Source organism: Rhinolophus sinicus, chromosome 3, assembly GCF_057876585.1.
Source record: "Rhinolophus sinicus isolate RSI-liver-muscle chromosome 3, RSI-T2T, whole genome shotgun sequence".
Taxonomy (NCBI): domain Eukaryota; kingdom Metazoa; phylum Chordata; class Mammalia; order Chiroptera; family Rhinolophidae; genus Rhinolophus; species Rhinolophus sinicus.
In genome coordinates, this window is record NC_142503.1 from 27573628 (window position 1) to 27596417 (window position 22790).

Below are 22790 nucleotides of genomic sequence, written 5' to 3' on the forward strand. Positions count from 1 at the left end.
GCAAGGTGATGACTGTAATGATGAGAATAAATGGCCAGCGCTGCACATTGTCCAACTCCAAGGGGTGTCATTCACATAGAGTGATGCCATGAATGGTGTCCCCAGGGCTCCAAAGGGGCAGCACTGTCAGTAGTGCTGAAACATCAACATATTTTATCTTGCTCTCCTCCCAACCACTTGCTGACAGCCTACTTTGTTTTCTACCTTGGACTGGTGAGCTCTTCTTCAGTATCTTCTATTCTTCTTCAACCTATATAATCCATTCAGTTTTATTCCCTGAGGTCCAGTTTTGATTTGCCCCCTTCAGTGACTCCCTAATACTTATTTAAGGAAGCTTGGAGTCCCCAGACTACATTTCCATCCTGCATCATCTTCTCCTTCTGCCTTTCCTTGACTCACCTCCCATGTTCCTTTACATTTCACTCTGTTCCCACCAGCCCTGACTTCTCTTCCTCAAGATTCTCTACCTCTTGCTGCTCTCTCAGGCTGGGAAGCCACTGCCACCCACTTCTGCCATCACAGTCCTGTCCTGTATTCAGAGCTGACCAAAATCTTTCCAGGATCTCTCTCCTTTAAATTGCCATAGGCTTTGGTCTTTAATTCTCCTAGTTTTTCTAATTTGTAGTTAGGTCATGTACATATGATCTTGTCTTTTAAAATGTCCTCGGTGCTTGATGGGTACAACGGTGTCTTACTAATTTTAATATGCTCACAGAACTTAGGGCTGCTCAACAGATACATACTAAATGGAGCCTAGTCCACTTGAATAGACTGACAATTTCATCTAGATAATGAGCTACAAACAAATTTCCAGTCCCCTCTGGATTCTCACAGATAGCAGGGAGAGAGTATGGGGCAATGGGTGTAAGACTCCATGTCTGAGATCACACATGGAAGCACAAAGTGATGTCTAGAAAAGAGAAAGTATTCAAACGTGTTTGTTTTATGAATAAACACAAAAATGGAGTGACCTGGATTTAAATACTGAATCTACCTTTTCTTAACTGTGTTATCTAAATAAGTTGCTTGACTTTTCTAAGACTCCACTCCTTCATCTTTAACATGGGATGTTTTACAATCGTATGTAGTTTGGGGAAGTTTTGTGACAATTAAATCAATCAATGCCTATAAAGAAGTTAACATAGTATTAAACAGGTAGAGAACAGTTAAAATAGCTTATTGTTATCATTACCTAAATTGTTGGCCTATATAAATATTGTCTAAATTAATTCAAATCAATTTACTTGCAAAAATGCACTGCTCCTTAAAAACTCTGACAGGTGGTTTGACTCATTTTTTTTTTTTTTAACGAAAAAGACCTATCATTTAATAAATTTCAACAAAGTAGGGAAGGACTTCACTCAAGCTGCATACCTTCTTTTTAAGAATGTGTGAATTCTGTGGGGGTGAGGTGCAAAAGCTGGTGTTTGAAAAATAAATTAAAAATAGGTCTTTAAGAAATAAAAAAATCTGCGTCTTTTGGCATTGCTAAAATGTAGAAAACGCATCTGCAGTATTTGGAACCTGTGGCCAGATTGAAATCCAGACTGGATCTAGTCTCCTTGAAAGCCACCCACGCCTTCAAACACTGTTTTCTAAATGCACGTGCTCAGAGTTTTGATAACCCAAATATCAGACATAATAAAAAGTTATAGAGGAACTAATCAAATGTGAGATCTTAGATTGTAGGATTTAAGGACTGGAAAGGATCTTGGAGATAATCTAGTTCAAATTCCAAATTTTGCAGCTGAAAATACTTAAGGCTCAGAGAATTCTTCCTACTGCTTACTGATTCCTCTTTCAGTGGCGAAAGTGAGTCTCATTACATTATTTTGGTGTTAACATAGGAGTTTGGGAATGAGCAGCTTAGGTATAATAGCAAGAGGAAAATGTATGAAAGAGTCTTCTTCGTGGGCTTCTTCGCTTGAGGAAGAGAGAGAGGTAATGTGATCTTGGGGAATCAAGGGTTCTTTCACTCTTTTACTCTTTGCAAGGCACTATGTAATGGCTGACAATGACCTTTTCCTCTAGGCCACATTCAGAAAGCTGAAATATGTGAAAACGAGACAGAATAAAACCTCTGAGTTTCACATTAATCCCATGCTCAGACAGAAACTTTGTAATTGGTTTAAAAAGAGTTCTTTCTAGTACTTCTGAGACGAAACTCTATTCGAGAATGCTTATAGCACAGCTATCACAGCCATGTTCAGATATATTTGCAAACCATTTACAAAGATTTTGTATAAGTCTACAGAAAAAATAAGTTGATTGTACCTACAGGGTTTTCATTTCTACTTTTTAAATTCTTTCTTTCCATACATCGCTTTCTCTTATCAGTGATACAGCTCTACTATTGCAGATATAAAAGCCAGAGGCAAGTGAAAAGTTCTGAATCAGAGCAGATGGCTGAGGACTGTTTTAAAAAACTAATTTTATGGGCTGTTAATAAGTATGATCTGAAAAAATTTAAGTGCTTAGAAAACATTGTATTAGTTAAATTTAAACAGGATTCGTCACTAAAATACTTATTATTGCCTTTTATAAGCTAATGCGCATTGTTAATCTTTTGGGAGAACTGCGTAGATATAATATATAAAATTTTTTCAGCACTTTCCTAACTTATTTGATTTTCTTTGCCCAAATCCTACTTTAGTGATACTCTACTAGAACATAAGTAACAAAAAGGAATTCAACTTATAACTTGCAAAGTTCTAAACTGCATGAAATGCCATAAGAGAAAAATGAACGTCTTTAATATCTTGAGTAGGTTCTTCTTGACTTCCCAAATGCTATTCCCTACACAGGTAAAAATCAGGGTGTGGTTCTTGGCCAAATGCAAAGCAGGCATGTTATCTGGAAATGTGTGTTTTCCTAAGCATAGAACTACACAACAGACAGTAAAGATGGAATGGCCAGGGAAGACTCCTTTCATGCCCAACATGTAGAAAAGCTTCTTTTATTCCAGAGAGAATGGAGAGAATTGGAGTTGGCTGATCCCCAGCCCCTCCTGCCTCTTCCCCATCTCTGGTGGGTCCTCAGGGATTCCTCAAAATCTGGGGGCTCTATGGGGTAAAGTTGAAAAATATACATTCTTATGTGTATATAATATAACTCACTCTTTTGAAGTATATAAGACGTGGAAGTTGTTACTTACCAGAGCAATTAACTTTTCTAGAAGGCGGTGCTATTAAATAAAAAGCCATCTTATCCTGCTGAATACCTTGATGGGATGAGTTGAATGAAGGCTTAGGGCCAGGAGAGAGGTGAAATAATCTAGAGGAGAGAGTAGAGTCTCCAAGGCAATAAGGGGTAGGGGAAGCAAAGAGATGAGGAAAGGTCATGGAGAACAAGGTAGAGGAGAGGACTCAGTCAGAGGACTTGAGGCTGGGGTGAAAAGTGGTATAGATGCGGTCAGGGAAAGATCTCCTAGGCTCCAAGATTTGTAACTACAAGTGAGTCTAAAATTCAATTTTAAATTATCTGCATTGCTATGATTATAAAACTTCCCCTGTCTACTCAGATCTTTAGTAAAATCTAAAAACCAATGTGGAAATTGAGTAAGAAGCAAGTTTCATGTCTCAAGTTATACAGAGTGGAATATGGACAAGCCCCACGGGACAATCAATCCCTAAAATGATGTAATACAGAAGCAGCCAGAGGTCATGCCACAGGGATGTAAGAAATGTAGATATTGTTAGCAGAAATTCTAGGGAAGTTCTTAGACTTGCATAGCGTGTACAATGAAGGGTTAGGGCTCTTATTTAAATCTTTAGAAATGGGTGATCCCAGCTAATATTTGAGTAACAGAAGAAAGTTATGATTTTGTATGGAGGAATATTTCCACCCCAATGCCTTGTGACTTTGACTGCCAGAAATGCCAATAACCCCCAAATGAGTTGGTTTGTATTCCTACGATCGGTTGGCTACATATACTTGAATGATTTACTAGCACTTTAAATTTACTATGACCCCAACTGTTATCTTCCCAATTTCCTCCCCAAGTCCTCATCTCTTTGTTTCCTCCTTCTGTGAATGTCTCTATCACCCCTGCTACTTCTCAAGAAGAAACCCTTAAATCTTTTCTCCCATTCATACCACACAGCTTAATAGTCACCAAATCATCCTAATTTTTGCTGTTTGCATATAGTCCCATTCTGTTTGCTCACTTCCCTCAGTTTAGCTTGCTTTATTTTGCTAAAATAGTTCTGAACACCTCCTAACTGCTCACTCTCTTTACTCCATCTAGCCTCAATGCTGTTCCAGTTATCTATCTAAAATGCAGACATGGGCAAGTTAGTCTACTGCTAAATATCATTTTCCAGCTTTCCATTGCTCACAGGATGATGTGCCCTGTAGCCTGGCTGAAAGCCTTCTCACAGTGTCTTCCTGTCCCACTACAAGCCTCATCTGCTGCCACTCTCCACCCTACATGCCATGCTATAAGGCAACACATACTATTTTCACCTGCAAATCTTTTCTCCTCATCTTGTTCTCTTTCCCTAAAACAACTTTGACTCCAAGCAAGACATTCATCTTCTGTTCCCTTACCATAATTCACACTATCAAAGTTAAAAGTTATGATAGAAATTACGTTTTATCTTCAGACATTGTTTGTATTAATACTTTAAGTCAAAAGAATAAATAATATATACAATTCTACATGGTGTATCACCCTCATGGGAAAGAGCCACAGAGATCTTTGGTGATCGCTCAAATTATACCTCACAGGTAACCAGTACTCTACATACCTGGCTGGGGTTGAACAATGGAATGCCCACTCTCTGGAGGCTAACCCTTGTTTATGGCATAGTGCAAAGGCATAGAATATGGCTTGAGACAAAAGGAGGTTTCAGACTTTCTTTCATCATTCTTTGTCCAAGTGGGCTTAGGAAAAACATATTACTTCTCTGAACTTCCACTCTTATCTGTAAGACAACAGCTACTTCCCAGGGTAGTTGTAATTAGATCCAATGTAATTAGGTATGTAAAAAGACTGCAAATGTAGAGAAAGGACGTTGTAACCTATGAAATGCTACACAAATATGAAAAGGTGCACTATGAAAAGAGAACTGGACATGGAGTGAAAATACATGATGCCGTGTGTTGATCTGTGTCCTACAGAAATATATATTGAAGTCCTAATCCCCATACCTGAGTGACCTTATTTAGAAATAGGGTGTTTGCAGATGTAATTGAGTTAAGATGGCAGCATTACAGTGGGCCCTCGTCCAATTTAACTAGTGTCCTTATAAGAAGAGAAGACAGAGACACGGGTAAAATGCCAAGTGAAAATGGAGGCAGATTTGAGTGATGCATCTACAAGCCAAAGAACACCAAGGAATGCCAACTGTTAGAAGAAGCGAGGGGAGAGGCATGGGAAAGAGTCTCCCTCAAAGCCCTTAGAAGGAATCAAACCTGCTGACACCTTGATTTTAGAATTCTAGTTTCTGGAACTGAGAGGCAATAAGTATCTCTTGTTTGAAGCCACACAGTTTGTGGTACTTAGCTATGACAGCGGTAGGAAACGAATACACATGGGTGCGAATTTTAGCTCTGTCACTTACCGTCTCTATGAATTTGGGTTACATTATTCGAACATTTTTCCTGACATTTTAAGGAAAATATGACCTTTTCCTGATACTTTAAGGAAAATATCACACTTACCTTTCTGTGATCGTTTCTCTGAGGCCACTGGCCACCCCTTTGACCACAGTGCTAGCTTTGGGGGTCAGCACCACCTGAGATATAAAAAACGAGCCCTTCTTTCTTCTCTCAGTGATGGACGCCTGAAGAAACTGAATCAGTTTCTCCGGGTCTGTGGTGTTGGCCCAGGGTGCTGGCATCATCTGCCCAGGCCAGAGGAAGGGCACTTCCAGAGCCACTGGACTGTGGTAGAAGACCAGGATTTGATAGTCTTTCTCCCACAGGTACTTTAGACTAACTTCCTGGGCAAAAATCGCTGGGCACATTTTATTTCCATAGATGTCTTTCAGCATTTGAACCAGTTTTTCATGGTGATATTTCTGCATCCCATAAAAATGGTTGAAGTCCAAGAACACCACCTCTTTATGGTGATCTGTGAGGAAGGCATTGATCTCCTCAAGGCCTTCATTGACTTTGGCACTGAACAAACCATGAGCAAAGTACAGTTCATTGTCGGGGTCTCTGGGCTTGGTGGAAATTCGAAGATCAAAATACCGGATCCCAGCTCCTAGCTGACCAGTAAAGTTCATCGTTTGAGTGGCTAGCCATTTTCGCATCAGCTTTTTGGCCACAGTTCCAAACACAGAGACAAAATTCTGGACAGTTTCTGGCTGTTCAGGCCCAACTGGTGAGGCTTCGTCAATGTAAAAGCTGAAGGAATCATGAGATCCTAGAAAAATAACAAGGCATAATATGGTTATAGTTCAGTCCTTTGTCCTTCCCACCTTCTTTCCCTCTTGCAATGACTATATCTGTCCCCCAAATGAGCCAAAGGAAATACTAAGCAATATTTATCTAGTGCATTCTCAGGCCTTAGGAGGGTCATTTTTATAGCCTAGTATAGTACATAGAGCCTTTCAATAGACCAAATTGATTGTAAAATAATAAAAATTCTTTCTGATCAATATTTTTAAATCCAAATGACCATATTCTTCTTTTATAAACAAAGAATTTCATGTATTCATTACAATTGGCTTTAAATACAGGTGGTAAAAGTGACCATTCAAAAAGTAGGATTTAGGGGGACCCACAAGTTTCCAAATACTTTGTCTACAATGTTGCCCTTTTTCTTCATTTGTGGGTTGATTTGAAGCCTAGAAAGCTCATTTCAGTGAATAAAGAAGCTCTTTTCACAGGCAGATATTCAGTGTATGAATTGTTACCTCAGGAATTCTGGTAACAAGAGGTAACAAGATAGAGAAAGGGCTAAATAAGGCAAGAGGACAGTCCAATGTTGACGTATTTAACATCATTCCTGACCCTGCATTTAGGCAACTGTCAACTTAGAAGAAGCTAAGTACTTTTTATGCATTAAATAATTTTTCTTGCAAGTTAAGGCAACTGAGAGCATTTAAAAATTAACCAGTAGACGATTTTCTTCACAGCTATTTCCTCTCAACAGTAAAAGCTCTTTTTGGAGTTGGCTTCTAAATTTAAAAGAATTTGTTCTTAGGAAGAAGAAGAACCACCTGTTTGATTATTTACTTTTGGCAGTAACAAATATCAAAACTCCAGAAATATCGTGATAAGCATGTATATGATTTGCCTGTAAATACAGAGTGCCATTTAAAATGTTATTGGATCCAATAAAGAAAAACTAGTTCAAGTTTTAATTTTACTTTTTAAAGTCTCCTTTAATTCTTGGGCATGACCTACTAAATAGATAAAAATTAACATATCCTGGATTTTTCATGCATTAGAAAGGGCAGATGTCATCATATCCCATTTGTTCCTCATACTTCCTCACACATTGTTGCCCTACTCCTGATCTACATCCCATGAGGTACACCTTTTTCTAGTTTTTTCACTCCTCCAACTCAAACACACACACACACACACACACACACACACACACACACACACCCCTCTAAGTTTATGATCTATCACCTCAGGGCTTTTGTCTGATAAGCTATTTGAAGTAATTTTTTTCAGTGACACAATATTTACCTTTGTCTATATACCATATATATGTCCATCTATATCTACATCTCTATATGTATATCTATATATTATGTCTAGCATTAAATGGCCCATAGGAATCATGAGTATGGATTTCAGGAACCATGGTAGGTTGTTAGAGAAAATATTTTGAAAATACTTTGATACTTACAAATCATTAATGTTAAGATTTGACACAGATAACTCCTCAAAATTATAAGATTTTTTTCAAACAATGAAAGGCAACCCAAGAATACAGAAATGTCATGTTTAATTTAATCTGGAACTGTCTGATCTATTTATCTTTAGTAGATGGTATGGGAAGAAAATATTAGCACTTTCTAAGTAGGCAAAACTGGCAGTTTGGATCTGGCATTGGCAAATTTTAATAGGGTTTTAAATTGCTGCATATTGATTCATTAGTTGCTGTTCAGTCAATTGCTAACATAAATGAAGAAACTAAACAATCTGTACTATGGCTGAATATACAAAGAGAATACGTCTAGACAAATAAAAGGTGAGTTTAAGAAGAGTTGTAAGTAAATGATCTGGGATTAAAATAGGTATAAATAAATGAATAAACTCAAAATAAGAGTTAATTTACCAAATTTTAAAAACTATTTTAAGTTAATTTCCAGGCATGTGAAAAAAAGGTGGATGAAAGTAATTCTTTACTTTTGTAATCTAATAGAAGACATAATTGGAAACAAACAGAAAGGGAATTAAATATGACCAGATTTCTTTTTCCAGAAATGAGTGGGTCTTTGTTTTCAATGTGACTTCAATTTCACTAGTATATCATGTGGTTATGTGGCAAATTAAAAAAAAAGAAGGGTAGGAAATTCATCAATTTTGAAAATCCCATAAAAAGACATTATAGTTTTTAGAATAAATTATTTGTTGACATTTAATGAAAATATGTTTAGGTCAAAATAATGTTAAAAATAAAAGTTAACAGTCAGAAGGAGAAGGCATGGGTACCCCACCAATGTTTGTTCTGAGCTAGGTGATTCTGAGGTGCGTGCACAACAGAATGATGCACTGGATATAAATAGTATTTGGAGAGGAGAATCCAATCATCAATCAATACAAAACACTATCTATGCATTTTGGGAGAAAATTACATAATCTAATGTTGGCCAACAAAGAAATATTTTTGTGACATTTGAATAATTGAGAGGAAATGTCTGGCCAGCCCTGTGTCTTTAAAACCAGAGAGCCCTGCCCAGCAGCAAGACAGTGGTAAGCATCATTTCTTTTTTCTTGGCCACATCCATGACCTTCCCCAACCCTTTGTGTGGGGCCTGGCTTTGAGAGGCTACAAACCTGATGGCCTAATTGTATAGGGCTCTAACCTCAGCACATTATCCTCTCTGCAAGTGGATCTGTACTGCCCGTTCACGATAGTATTTAAAATAAATCCACTCTTGATTTCTAATGGTAATGGAGGACAGAAAATACACAGATTATGAAAACAATATTACTTCTCAAATCAATTTTACTTGGTTTGGGACTCAATCAGTTCTCTCCAATTATAAATACATGATGCTCAATCTGACCAAAAAACAAACAAACAAACAAAAAACCCCTTTAAAATTAATTACTTAGTTTTTACTTGAGAACCTACAATTAATCTCATTAATTTTTGTTCACTGCATTGATGAAACTGATCAGCTATTTGGATTTTTTTTTTTGAGAGACAAAGACCAAACCTTATTCTTGGCACATAATCTTGCCTCAGTCTGCCAGCACATGATCAATACAGGAGACTTTTTGTCATAAGAGATAATGCACAATATGTATCACAAAGCAAAACACTTCTAGAATTGAACAGATAATTAAAAACTACACATTTGTCATTTAATATGTATACTTTACTTGACATAATAAACGTATAGAAAATACATTTTCAATTAAATTAAATCTGGTATGTCTAACAGAACACTGAGATTAATCCTTTTGCAAAGGAAAAATCAAAATAGTCATGTTGTGATTTCTCTTTGGGAAATTTTTCTATCTTTCATATTGTGGAAAGCCTTCTCACTCAGCAGATCTCAGAGACAGTGAGCTGAAGGAAAGGACGTTGGTTTCCTTATGTAAGTTTTTTGATCCAGGACCAGATGCTAAATTTGATAAGCCCTATTACATAGATGCCTCCCAGGAGTAGAGAAGCTCAATATTCACCACAATTTCTTTAAACTTGCTAGGTCCATCCCTTAGACGAATAGGTGAGCTGACAGTGAAAAGTTTAAGAGCAGCAGTGTTCCAGTAAAGGAGCAGAAAAGAGAGCCTGCTCCAATTGCCACCCCTGGTGAAGCTATTAAGCCTTTGTTTCATATGAATTTCTTTTTAAGGACTATCCACAGGGATGCTAGCAAAATAATTAAAAGAGACCCCCAAGAAATAGAGAAGTCCTAAACCAGCTCAACTATGCCTTCTCGCTTTCAACTGTGGCATCTCATTTGTCTGGACTCTTCCCAGCGGAGTCAAATGGAATTGTGCTCTGAGGTTGTACACACTGTGCTATGAAGCGACGATAACAACATCACAACCTTCTAAGCCGGGCAACACAGCATTGGGGAGGGCAGCTTCCAAAAATGGAAGGGGAAGAATCTATGTGCAAACATAAATATTTAAGAGGAAAATCAGTCTATGAGCAGTATTTGCCAGGCAATTAGAAGGAGAAACAGAGCCAGCTGCTTTCCTAGAGCAGTGGAACTTAACCAGCAGCACTTTTCACCCAGGGATATTGGACATGTGGACCCAGTTTGTGTTGTTACAACTGGAAGCTGCTGCCACTGGCATCTAGTGGGTGGAGGCCAGGGATGCTGCTGACCATCCTACAATACACGGGATAGCTCTCACAACAAAGAATCAATCATCTGGCCCCAAATGTCAGCAGTAGTAAAGAGGTTGAGAAAGCCTCCTCTAGTGGAAACCATGCAGGCAGATAAAGTAATTTCCAGAGGTAGAAACCATGCACTCTGAATTCCCCTTCTCTACTTGTCATACACACATTTCTCACACCTATATTCATCTCTAACAAACGCATGATGCGATTCTGCTCTGAAGCTGTTCTAAATACTTACAGCAACTGAAAACTATCACGCATGAAGCATTGCTTCTGAATTTGTTTGAAACCCAACCGAATTTATGGCTTTGACACTTATTTTTACTAACATCTTGATTTTTCCTCCAAAATTTCTTTGAATTGTTCTGATAAGTTCTCAAGATGATCAGTAAATCTTCCTGGCCAAATTTAAACCATCTAGATAGACAGGTACCTTTTATCTATTGACCTTCATCTCTACTCCAGAAGCTTCTGTGTGGCACAAGTTTTGTGGGGACAAGATTTATCTAGCTCTTATTTATTAAAAAAGTCAAGCACCTATTGTGTGCAAGACACTGTAATGGGAGATCTGTAGGTGGATGAGAAGAGGTGGGGTGTTATGGAGATTAAGATAATAGCACTTATCAAGCAACGGAAGGGACAGTGGGTTCCTTCGATCCATACCTTGATCTTATGCCTCACCTCCTGCTTTGAGCAGTAAGCATTTGGTAGATATTTACTGAGTATCTATTATATGCCATACATTGGGTCAGGGATATGGAAATAAAACAGTATACAAGACTCATCTAGTCTCTGTCCTCGTGGAGTTCATAATGGGGAGAAATAGGTAAGAAAAACCATCATCATCATGAAGAGGGATAAATGCTATGATACACTATACGTGATACCTTTTGATAAAAGAGTAGTTCAGTCCTGAGCTGCACATGATCTTCTAGAGATCATTACTAATCAAATGTAAAGAGTGAGAATAAAACCCCAAACCCACGCAACCATTAAGTATATACCTTTTCAGTGTTAAGGTGCATATGGATTGTTTGAGGATCTTGTTAAAATCTGATTAAGTTGGTCTGGGATGGGGCATGAGAGTCTGCATTTTTAATAAGCTCCCAGGTATTATCAATGCTGTTGTTTCAAGGATCACACTTTGAATAGCGAGGTATTAAGGTGATATTGGTATCCTCTTGCTTATCAACTACCCCGAGGCCACCTCTCCTAGGTTTTCCATGCTCCCCATTTCCAGTCCTTATTTTCTTCATATCACTAGCTTCAAGTTTCATTTTATTGAATTGCTTATTTGCTTAGCGTCTCTCTCCCCTTACTAGATTTTAAATTCCATGAGAATAAGAATCTAATCCTTCTTGCTCACTACCATAACTCACCCCCCAAAAAAAGGTACAGTGATTGGTATATAAAAGATGCTCAATACATATTTTCTGTATGAAGTAATAGCTTTCCATCTCTCTAAACCTCAATATCCTCATCTGTAACCAGGTCTGACAATGCTATCTAGAGATAAAGATTGTAAAATAAAATAAATGGTAAACACCGACCATGGATCACAGAAAATACTAAATAAATATTAGCTTTTTAAATCACTATTAATTTTTTCTTCTGCATTATTAACTCTGAGTGCTAAATTGCCTGGCACATAGTTGGTGCTCACCAAATATTGGCTGAATGAATGAATGGGAATTGAACCAAAAAGTTATAAACACTGTGGCTGCCACAAGTTCTGAGAATTACTCAATGGAATATTGCCACAGCATCCAGGGGTGCTTTAGACAGATAAATGTGCTTTAAAGTCCTCTCCCTTTTTGATTCCCTGGACCATGAGTTACCTTTCCTGTACCAGACGCAGCAGCGCCATGACCACCATCTCTGGAAGGCTCTGCTCCTGTGCACGTGCCATTCCACATCATGACCACAAGGGCAAGTTCTCCTGGTATCAAGGTGGACCCCACAGCCTTCCCTCAACCGAGGACACCTGTAGGGCCTCAAGCGTAGGAAAGCTTATTCCACGATCTGCTTTTCCCCCAATAGTTTTATCCTTGGGGCATATACCTAAAACTGAGCATCAAAAGCAGCCACTGGAGGAGAAGCAAAGGAGATTCAGTCATCTTCAGGTAACATGCATCCTAAAGGAAAGGAAAACCAGTTGGCAAGGGAGATGTGGTGCCACACACTTGGCCCAGTCTTCCCGACTCGTCTTTAGAAGTCAGTTGTTTAAGATGCTGATGTCTTTCAAATGCCACCTTCTTCCCCTGGTTTCTCCACTAGAACCTCCCTGTAGGAGCAGTTCCCAGAGGTTGGGGCAGCCGTGAATACCTGTAAGAACAGGAGCAGCTCTCTATCTACCTGGGAAGATAGAAGGAATGGCCTGGGGAAAGGGAGGGGCAGGTTAGATAAAACGAAATCCATAATAACCAAAACCTACTATTCTGAAAGAAAAAGAAAAATCTCTATTTTGTTTTTTCCTCTAAGAAGAAAACAAATATAAAACATGGCAAATAAACAATTCAATTATTACATTTTCTTAGATTTGAGAGCCAGAAGGCCTCTGAAGCCTATTTAGCTTTGTTCTTGCATGTCTGGCACTATCGGTTTTCCTTTAATAAATAATGAAACTCTGAAATAACACAACATTACCCTTAATCATGTTTGTGCTATGAAAGAACATCTTGAAATATAAGGCTTTGATTCTCTGATGCCCTCACAAACACCACTTCTTGCCAATAACTGGATCTTTTCTTATCAAAGAAGTGTTTGAGGCATGGGGATTATTTATTCCACTGGTCTTGCTTCCAATCTCCTGTTCCCTTCTTCCAGTTTTGGAATTGGGACTTGAGATCTGGATATGTAGAGAACAGCATTTTTCCTCTTGCTTTTCAACCTCATGGCGAAGCTAAGGTAATAAACAATATCTGTAGATCTGGGGCACACATACATGCTGGTTTCTAAAAACTAGAACACAGGTACCACTATCAGACCTAAGAAAATTCTGAATAGCATCCCCTTAATGCTACAGGATATTTTGTCCCCCAAACCCAAGAACAGACACATATATTACATTCCAAACAAACATTTCAAAACCACCGACCCCAAGTACAAATTTATTATAAAGCACTATTTCTTGCAGTGGTGTTGGTGACACAGAGCATTAATCATGGAGATTATCTATCAATCTGTCTACCTACCTACCTACCTACCTACCTACCTATCTGGTATTTCTCTTAATTTCAAATAAAAAGCCCATGAATCTACATTGTACCAAAAATGGATAATGGATGTTGTTGTTTGTGAAATGAAAAAGTTATGCAATGACACTCAAAATGTATTAACTGAATATTGATTTAGTAAGTATTTAATGGGCACCTAGTTTGTGTCCTGCACTAGGCTAGTACTGTACATAAAAGAAGACAGTGGTTTTTTGACATTCAATATAATTTTTAGTCTCTCATCGTAAAAACTAGACAGTGAAGGAAACGTTGGGTACAATGATGCCCATAGTCTCTTTCTGGCGTTGGTGGTCTTGCTCTCCACCAACTTCCCCCTACCCTTTCTTCCACACCCCAGCATACATATTTTGTGTTTCTTTGCTGCAAAGCAAATGTGATCATAATGAGGGATAGTTTAAAAATAGATATGTGATTTTCCTAGCCTCAGAGAGCTACACTAGAGAAAACTATCCATTTACCCACGTATCCTTTTAGTGTGTCCATATGCATTCATATTTTACATAGTTTGATCAGTGTGCACCAAACCCATTACATTATAACATCAATGTTTTGCCATACTATTACAGTATTATTCAAACACTGTTTAAATGATTGTATTACATTGCATATGCTAATAATACTTTAACAATTCCTTTATTAGTCTGCATTTATATGAGTTTCCTCATATAAATTATACTGAAGGGAACCTCTTCCATTTTTTTTTTTTTTGTGTGTGTGTGTTTTTTTACAACAAATTCTCAGAAACTCAGTAGTTCCATTTTTTGGGGTGACTTAACATACTTTCTTCCTCCTCTCTTTATCACTTCCTCCTGACCCTGTCCGAGTTGTGTAACTATCTTGAGAGAAGTAAAGGACAATGAAAGCTGTCTGTGGAAGTCATGGCAGTTATGAGTGGGGCAAATTACAGTGGCAATGGGATCCTTCACTACTCACTCCTGATAATGACCCTCTTCCACTCAGATTCCGTTCGCAGTCTGCCCCCACCTAGGCCAGAGGCATTTCCTGTTTCAGCCTTGATGCCTCACATGTCTACGTCCTCATTTACCTTCTTTCTTGCTGGTCCTGACTTCTAATGTTCATTCACTCAAGACCTTACCTCGAAGATTCCCCCAGTGCCAAAAGGCCTTGATATGATCTGGATTTGGATGTGCACTATTTAGAGCCCACACAGAAACAAACACATCTCAAACTTCTTAAGAAACAAACAAAAAAAAATTTGTTTTGAAAAGACTTTTTATTTTACTAATTATTTATATTGTCTTCTGGTAGGAACTGTTCAGACTGGGTTTAAAACTGGTAAATTATGTACGTTCTTACTCACTTTTGGTCTCTTCAGGAACAGAGAAATAATAAGAGGTGGAATACTCTTCCATGACAACCAGTCATTTTCCAGTAATCCCAGGTTGAGATGAAAACAGAACCAAAGTAATAATCATTATAAACCCTGTCATTTATTGTACTATACTTGTTAAGAGTTTATGTTTAATTTAGGAGTTAACACTCAACCGTACAAGACTGCAAATAACTAAAAAACAACTCACTAGTTAAAAGTTATTTATTTTATACAAGCCAGGCAAATACTCTGTGAGTGAATGAGTCCAAGATTAGATCATAAAAGTCACAAATTCTGTGCAACATAAAGAAGGAATTGCTGTGAGCTGGCTCAATTTCAGTGTCAGGATAGGCAAAACAAAGGAAATATTAGGGCCATTTTGTATTTGCATTGGACTTGGAAGAGTCAATGCAAATCAAATCAGCAAATACATACTGAACACCTGCAATGTGAAAGGAAACATGCTAAACACCATGAGAGATGTAAAAATAAGTAAGACAATCTCTGGCTCCAATTAACTTAAATGAATGTTTTAAAAAATGGTCCCTGCCTTTAACTAAATTTAAGTGATAGGTTCTAGAGAACTGTCAAAGAGACTATTATTTTACTTTCCATTATTTCTAACTGTCAATATACTTGGATTACAGCAGATTTGGGTTAGCTGAATTAGCTTCTTGGCTATAAAAGTGTTTCTATTTTTATAATTATTTCAAGCAGTAGTCATTTTGCCTATGAAGTGGCAGAAGGGTTTTCAAACTTCCACTATGAATAGTCTTTGAGTATAAGCAGAGTGCTTTGTTTCTGCACTTTTTAATATGGTAAACTAGATTTTTAAAAAAGTCTCCTACTATAAAAGAAATATATGAAAATATATTTTAAAAATTTTATTTAAAAAATGCACAGCTGAGCTAGTAAGAAAATAAAGAAGATCTCTAATGGTCAAAATCAAACCAAAGGGCACACAGATTCCAGTAGGCTAAGCCAGCCCTGAAGCCTTGGCTGTCATGAAGACATGAGTGATACGAAAACCTAGGGCTTTGGGTTTTTACAGATACATAGGAGAAAGACCTGGGCTTGGGCAAGCAGTTTCCACATAAAGCTAAAGTAGAGTCCTGTACTCTTAATGAAAGTGAGGCTTCCCTACACTAATGGAGTTGGCAAAGCAATTTGGCTGTCTTGGCCTTGGCTCTAGATTGGGGTGGGTAGGTGGAAAGAGGGAGTAGGAATTATCTTTGCTGGGAAAAAGGTATACAATTGACAAAGGACACACTGTGGACTCAATTGTTTGGGGAAATTTTTTTACTTGCGGTATGGTGGTTATGAGGGTGATTATTATTTTTATATCAGTGTATATATCTTTAATATCTGAATCAAAGAAAACAAAACAAAAGTAGCCTATAACAAATAAAATAATAGGTTATTTTAGGATTAAAAAAACATTTAGGTACAGCTAATTAATGCCAATTAAGATTAAAGCTCCAGGCTTTCAGCTACTAATCCTGTTTTTTCTATACTTTAAAAAAAAATTTCAATTCAAGAAGTCCTAGAAGTTTTATATTGTGTTGTGGGATGTGGCTGACTCCAGCATCACGAGTAAATCATAGGAGGATTTGTCTAAGATTAATCAATGTTGTATGGGCTTTGTGGAACAGCTCCAATACAAGCTTTCCACTTGGTACTGAATAAAGCATCCATCTCGGATCCAGATTAGAAAATCTAGCAACAGATGGTTGTTTGGTAATAGGGGCAGAATCTGTGGGCAGATCCATGTTTCTTTTGACCATTCAGTTGATCTTGCCCATTTCTGAATTCTTAGAGCACTTACACATCTTATCACTTGGATACTTAGTTCTAGTCTGCATTTCACAGTTACGTAGTACTTTTTCAACGAGACCTGAAGCTCCCAAAGAAGAGAGTTATTTTATAGTCCCCACATTGCCAAGCAAATTTACAGCTGAGAGGGATATTATCTGTTTTAAACCTTTCATATTACATTTGAGGTAACGAGTTCTGTGAAGTGACTTGCCCCAATCACACAGAGTATCTCTGAGTATCAACAGAAAACAGATGGCACAATCCAATTAGGATAATTCAAAGAGAGTATATTTATAATGAGACCCTTTGGATGGGGTTAGAGAGACCACAGATTATAATGTAGTGTCCAAGGTTAGTAACCATTGAAGAACTGCTACCACTCTTAGGCAGAAAAAGATAAGGATAAAGACTAGTACCAGAAACTGGCAGGAGAGGGATCTAATGAACCTGCCTGGAATAGCTGGGAAGGGACTCACCAACCCCAAACAAGCTCAGAGACAGATCCAGAGCAATAAACCCCAACATCACTTTCCTATATCCACTTGAGGTAACTCTATTGGTCAAACTCAATTGTAAGTTTGAGAACACAGAAATCCATTAATGAATTTTATAATAGTTAGCCATCTGGAGCCAAGGGCAAGGTGAAGGAAGGTAGAGAGATCTGGAGGGAAAAAGAAATAATATCTCAGACATAGAGCTTTAGCTGTAGTAGAGTTTTCCTAATTCTAAGTCCACTATCAATCAAAACATAACTCTTCTCGTATTGCTCAAAATGCCTAATGAATTGATTTTAGTTCAGCTGAATTGAATGAAAACGCCTCAAGAAGAAGGAGGTGCTGGGTCCCTAATGTTGAGTTGGGGCTCAGTGAGGGTGTTTCTCAGACCATCTCCTACTTTCAGAATTAGAATCAGATCCAAGAGCTGTACTCTGAAGCAGATGGAAAGCCAGAGTAATGCCCAGGGTCAAGTGAGTAGAATGTTCCAAACAACCAGATCCATTCAGCATCCTCTTTTGCTAAACAGTGACACAACTCAGCATATGGCAGACCGGACACTCTGTGAAGTGTGGGACCGCAGCCAAAGACAGATCTGGTCTGATTTAAAAGAGACATGCTAGTTTTCAGAATGTTAGAGTTAACGTCTGTCCATCTGAGTAGAGATCTGGCAGGGTGAAGAAGCTCAAGAACCACAGGTGTCCTTGTGTCCACATCTAAGACCCCTACCCCAGTCAGAGGTAGACCTGAACTCCAGAAGACAGGAATAGATGCACACCTCCTCGTGGGCCTGAAGGCAGGTCTCCTAAACTTCTACCACAGCAGAGTTCCAGAGATACCAATTAACCCAATATGAACAAAAGGTATTTCCTAGGACCAATCATCAGACTGAGACTACTGACATGCACGGACATGACAAGAACAATTGTGGGAACATTTCAGGATGATATAGGAGATGTCTACTAGACCCCGCTTTTTCCTTCTCAAATCTGCTGTTAACACTAATGGTGCACATTATTCCTTTGTGGACATATCTTGATGGGCAATTATGATAATCAAGTGTAATAGTGAAACAGCCATTTGTAAACTGTAGAGCTCTCTACATATGACACTTGTTATTACTCATTGTGGGTTTCCTACGGGTCCCAGAAAGGAATACCAATTTCCACTGCTTAGAACGGCTACTATCCCAGGAGATGGTTTCATTGCTGATGCCCGCATTACAAAGAGCGTTTCCCACGGCAGTTGGGTGGGTAAGGTCATAGAGCTTGTCTTCTTCTCAAGAGTCCCAGCTGAATAGCTAGGTTAGCTTCCTTCTTCTCATCCCAGGAGCTAGTAGCTAGAAGCAGATGATGCTACTTGGCTCAATACCAAGAGAGGGGCTCAGGGTTCTGTTTGATCAGACTGTGAAAAAGTACTCCTTTGCCTCTTGGTCTACCTAGTAAGGCAAGAAGACAGAGCTGGTGACTGAAGAATCAATAGGTAGCGGGCAATCAGTCTTCTGAAAAATCCTTGGAGACTTCTCCAAGGGAAGAAAAAAAGTCCTGGAACAGAGTAACACATTAATATTAACTGCTCTCTGATTAGCAGCTAATTGTTGCAAATGAGTTGACCAACTTTTTCCCTGACAATTAAGAGAGTACTGCTATCACAAAGCTGTCAAATGGCACAGACCGTACTGTACAAACCTGTGATGACTGGACTTCTCTGAGGAGGCGATGGATACTTGGGGAGGGTACCAAGGAGAGTTGCCTACAGTGGAGCCTGATCTTGTGCACATGTCAGACTGGCTGAACAGACTGAGCATGTTTTTGGAGATTAGGATATATGGGACTGAGAAAAGAAAACATCGTCTGGTGTTGTTTCAGCTCACGACTTACAATTTGTTATTATCTATGTATGGGTTTTCAGAATTCAAATGGCATATTAAGGTGTCCAAAGTTAAGCTTTATCAAACAATCGGAAAACAAAATAATTGCCCCTTTATTATGAAAAAAATTGTTCAGGATGGCTTGGGGTAGTCTTTTCAAACTGAAATATAGGCATATGGCAGTGCAGTATTCTAGAAGCCAATTCATGAGCATGGTATATATTTCTAGAACATCAATTTCACCTGACTTAAAGAAGGAAGAGATTATATTCATATCTCTTTCTCTCTCTCTCTCTCTCTCTCTCTCTCTCTCTCTCTCTCTCTCACTCACACACACACACACACACACACATACATGAAGAAGAAGAAGAAGAAGAAGAAGAAGAAGAAGAAGAAGAAGAAGAAGAAGAAGAAGAAGAAGAAGAAGAAGAAGAAGAAGAAGGCGTTTTTCTTTTGATTTTTAAGATAAAACACGAGACCTCAAAGAATTTCTCCCTTGTGGCAATCTACTCTGCACAACACACAGACCCCCACGCCCCCTCTTTGGGGGATGCTGTTCAAATACGGCCATTAGCAGTACATGGGTGGAAAATTCCAAAGAATTCTGGTGATGTACAGCCCTATGTGGAAGCAGAGGGACAGGCAGTGGAAAGTCTATAAGGTCTTTTATAAACCTAGAAGCTGAAGACAAAAATATCCGTAAGTGGTATATTAATTTTGGGGGGTAAACTTTACTCAGTATTTAACATGTGCCTGGCAACATCCTAGACACTGAGCCAAACATAAAGTTGAATACTACATCACCACCTCATTCGTAAGTCCTCCAGTTTATGAATCAAACTAGATGAAGGGATCCTAAAGTGGACATTGTCCACTAAATCATTCCCTATCAATGGTCACACTGGAAAGAATGACATGGATTCTAGAATTCAATTGCCCGGTTCCACTACTTCTTACCTATGTGATGACAGGTTAAATGACTTAATCATATTGTACCTCAGTTTCCTTAGCTGTGAAATGGGGACAATACCATAGACCAACGTCACTCAATAGGCTGTTATGAGAATTAAATGAGGTAATGCATGTAAAACACTTAGCACTATACTTAAATGCCAAGATTTAATTATTATGATTATTGTCAGAAAATTGTTTCTCTGTGCTTCCTTAGGAAGCTCCTTTAGTAGCTAAATAATTCCGTGTTAGAGGTACATGGTACTGTACTTCAATTTTTTCTCTTTCCCTTAACTACTAGTCTCCTTTTATTATTTTAATTATTCTGTGTCAAATGTATTGTTGCTATAATATACTCAAATAATTCAAAAAGTATGTAGGGTATAAATTATAAGTAAAAATAAAGACCGTGATTGTACCTATATCAAGTATCTCATCTATGAGTTTTTAAATGGGTTTCTCTTTATATCTAACGCCTAGCCACAGAATAAGAAGGAACTACTGGATGTGTACTAATTAGAGGATATAACAAAAGGGAAAAGAAGATACAGGTGTGTCACTAAATGTGACACATTTGAACTGAATCTGTTCTGTCTGTTTGACTCTTCCTCAGCCCAGAACTACACACGTTTTAGAGTCAGATGCCTATGATTGAAATCCTAGCCCAAGCTATGCAACAACCCAAAGCTCTATCGGCCCAAATTCAGTGTTCCTCATCCTCCAAAACGGTCAACTTCAGAGGCCACATGAAACAAGATCACATTTTCTTCTAGGAATGTAAAGGGCAACAAGAAAAGATGCAAAGGAATTAAACAGTCTGTGCCTGTCTACCAAACGCTTAAATTAAACAGTCTGTGCCTGTCTACCCTGCTAGTCAGCAAATGGTCACATCTCTCGGGCTGGGCTTCTGTCAAACCTGCCATGCTTAGCAATCCAATTCCTCCTTCTCCTCTGTGGCAAGAGGTACCTCCAATGCTCAGGAGACAATTTATCTTTACACAGCAGGATAATTACAGACAACAGGCCAGGCCATCGAACATAGATGCAAAATGACATGTTTCTGCATTGTTAGTCTTTCCCCCACTCCCTAATTTTGTCACATCACCTCTGTATTGTCTGCAAGTCATTGGTTATTTTCACTATACTAGCTCAGGCAGCTTCTCTCTGCAATCATGTGACCAGTTAACTCCATTATGTGGAGCTACAGGTCACCAAATCCTACGATCCATTAAGTGTGTAAATTGGGACACTATTGTTCTGTATACTTTGTGTTCTTTCAGTTGAATCCTGCCCACCAAGTAGACCCCTGATCTTCTTCTGCTCTCCCAAGGTGAAGAAAAGACCTTTCCAGGAAAAATATCTGATCTTTGAAGCCTCAGAGAAGTTATTTTCCAGTAACATAAAAATGGGAAAATATGCTTAATATTAGTACTCCAAATATTAAAAGAGAATGTATTAAATTCTTCCCAGCTTGTATTTCTGTTTGTGCATCTCTTTCATAAAATTTCTTGTCAGATTCACATTGCTCAATTCTTAATTCTTTTTTGGGTTCTGGACCTTATCTCTAATTAAAAATATAAGGAATTTGAGGATAGGTACAGTCCGTGAATTACATTTCGTTTAATAGTCTACAGACTTTATAGTGTTGGGTGTTTAGCAGATCTTAAAACAAAACTAGTTGGCAGAAACCAGATAAACGGAAAGCTTAAATATGCACACATTCTAATTTCAGCTGATTTTAACAGAAATTCAGACTCAAGAAAACTCAGGTGTCCTGAGCAGTGAGATGTCATGTCCTAGTTGCCCATTAATAAAACAAGTTTGATGTAATGACACACTTTCTTCACGTATTTACTGTAATTCTCAATATCACTCATGAAAGAACCTTATAAAAAACATATATTTTTATATATTTTTCAAATATATTTTTCTAATGCATATGAAAATTATCAACGTTCCTTTAAGAGTTACAAACGTATTCTTTTTAACATGCTTATTGTGTTTTTTACCCTTATTCCATGTCTTTATAGATAATAGAAAGTATATATTATTATTTAAAGACATCTAGAACTCGGCCCTTCTTCATAATGATTCATAATGTAGATTTCAATCTGGTGAACAGCCAAATTTATCAGCTTTCTCTTTTTTATAAACAATTTCCTTACTCTTGACTGTTCTTTTATGTGCACTCTTTCTATTTTATCAATCCCAGAAATGGTTTTAAATTATTAATACGACTTAAATGTCCCTCAGGAGCATGGTGTGAAGTAAGAGTATGAACTTGGCAGCAACATAAACCAGGGTTTAATCCTAGCACTGCCTTTTACTAAATTCTATGGTCTTGGGAAACTTATCAACCACTTTCATTGCATATCTGGGTAGGAAGGGTCTCACCCTCCAGCTTCCCTTTCTTCGTCAAAATTGTCTTTGCTAATCTTAGAGTTTCATTCTTTCATATAAATTTTAGAGTATACTAGTCAGATCCATTGGGAATAAAAAACAGTGAGATTTTCACTGGGATTGATAGATTTAATTGATAGATGAATTTTGGGAAATTTGTCATCTTTATTACATTAAACTCTTCCCACTTTCTCACATC

At 38.0% G+C, this 22790-nt stretch overlaps 1 protein-coding gene across 1 annotated transcript in view; it reads right to left on the bottom strand.

The window, feature by feature from the left end:
* PLCXD3 (phosphatidylinositol specific phospholipase C X domain containing 3) overlaps positions 1–22790 on the bottom strand; it is a 141319-nt gene that overhangs the window by 50794 nt on the left and 67735 nt on the right. Inside the window, exon 2 of the mRNA XM_019748556.3 lies at positions 5665–6373. Coding sequence (XP_019604115.1) covers positions 5665–6373 — 709 coding nt within the window. The remainder of the gene's footprint in view (positions 1–5664; positions 6374–22790) is intronic.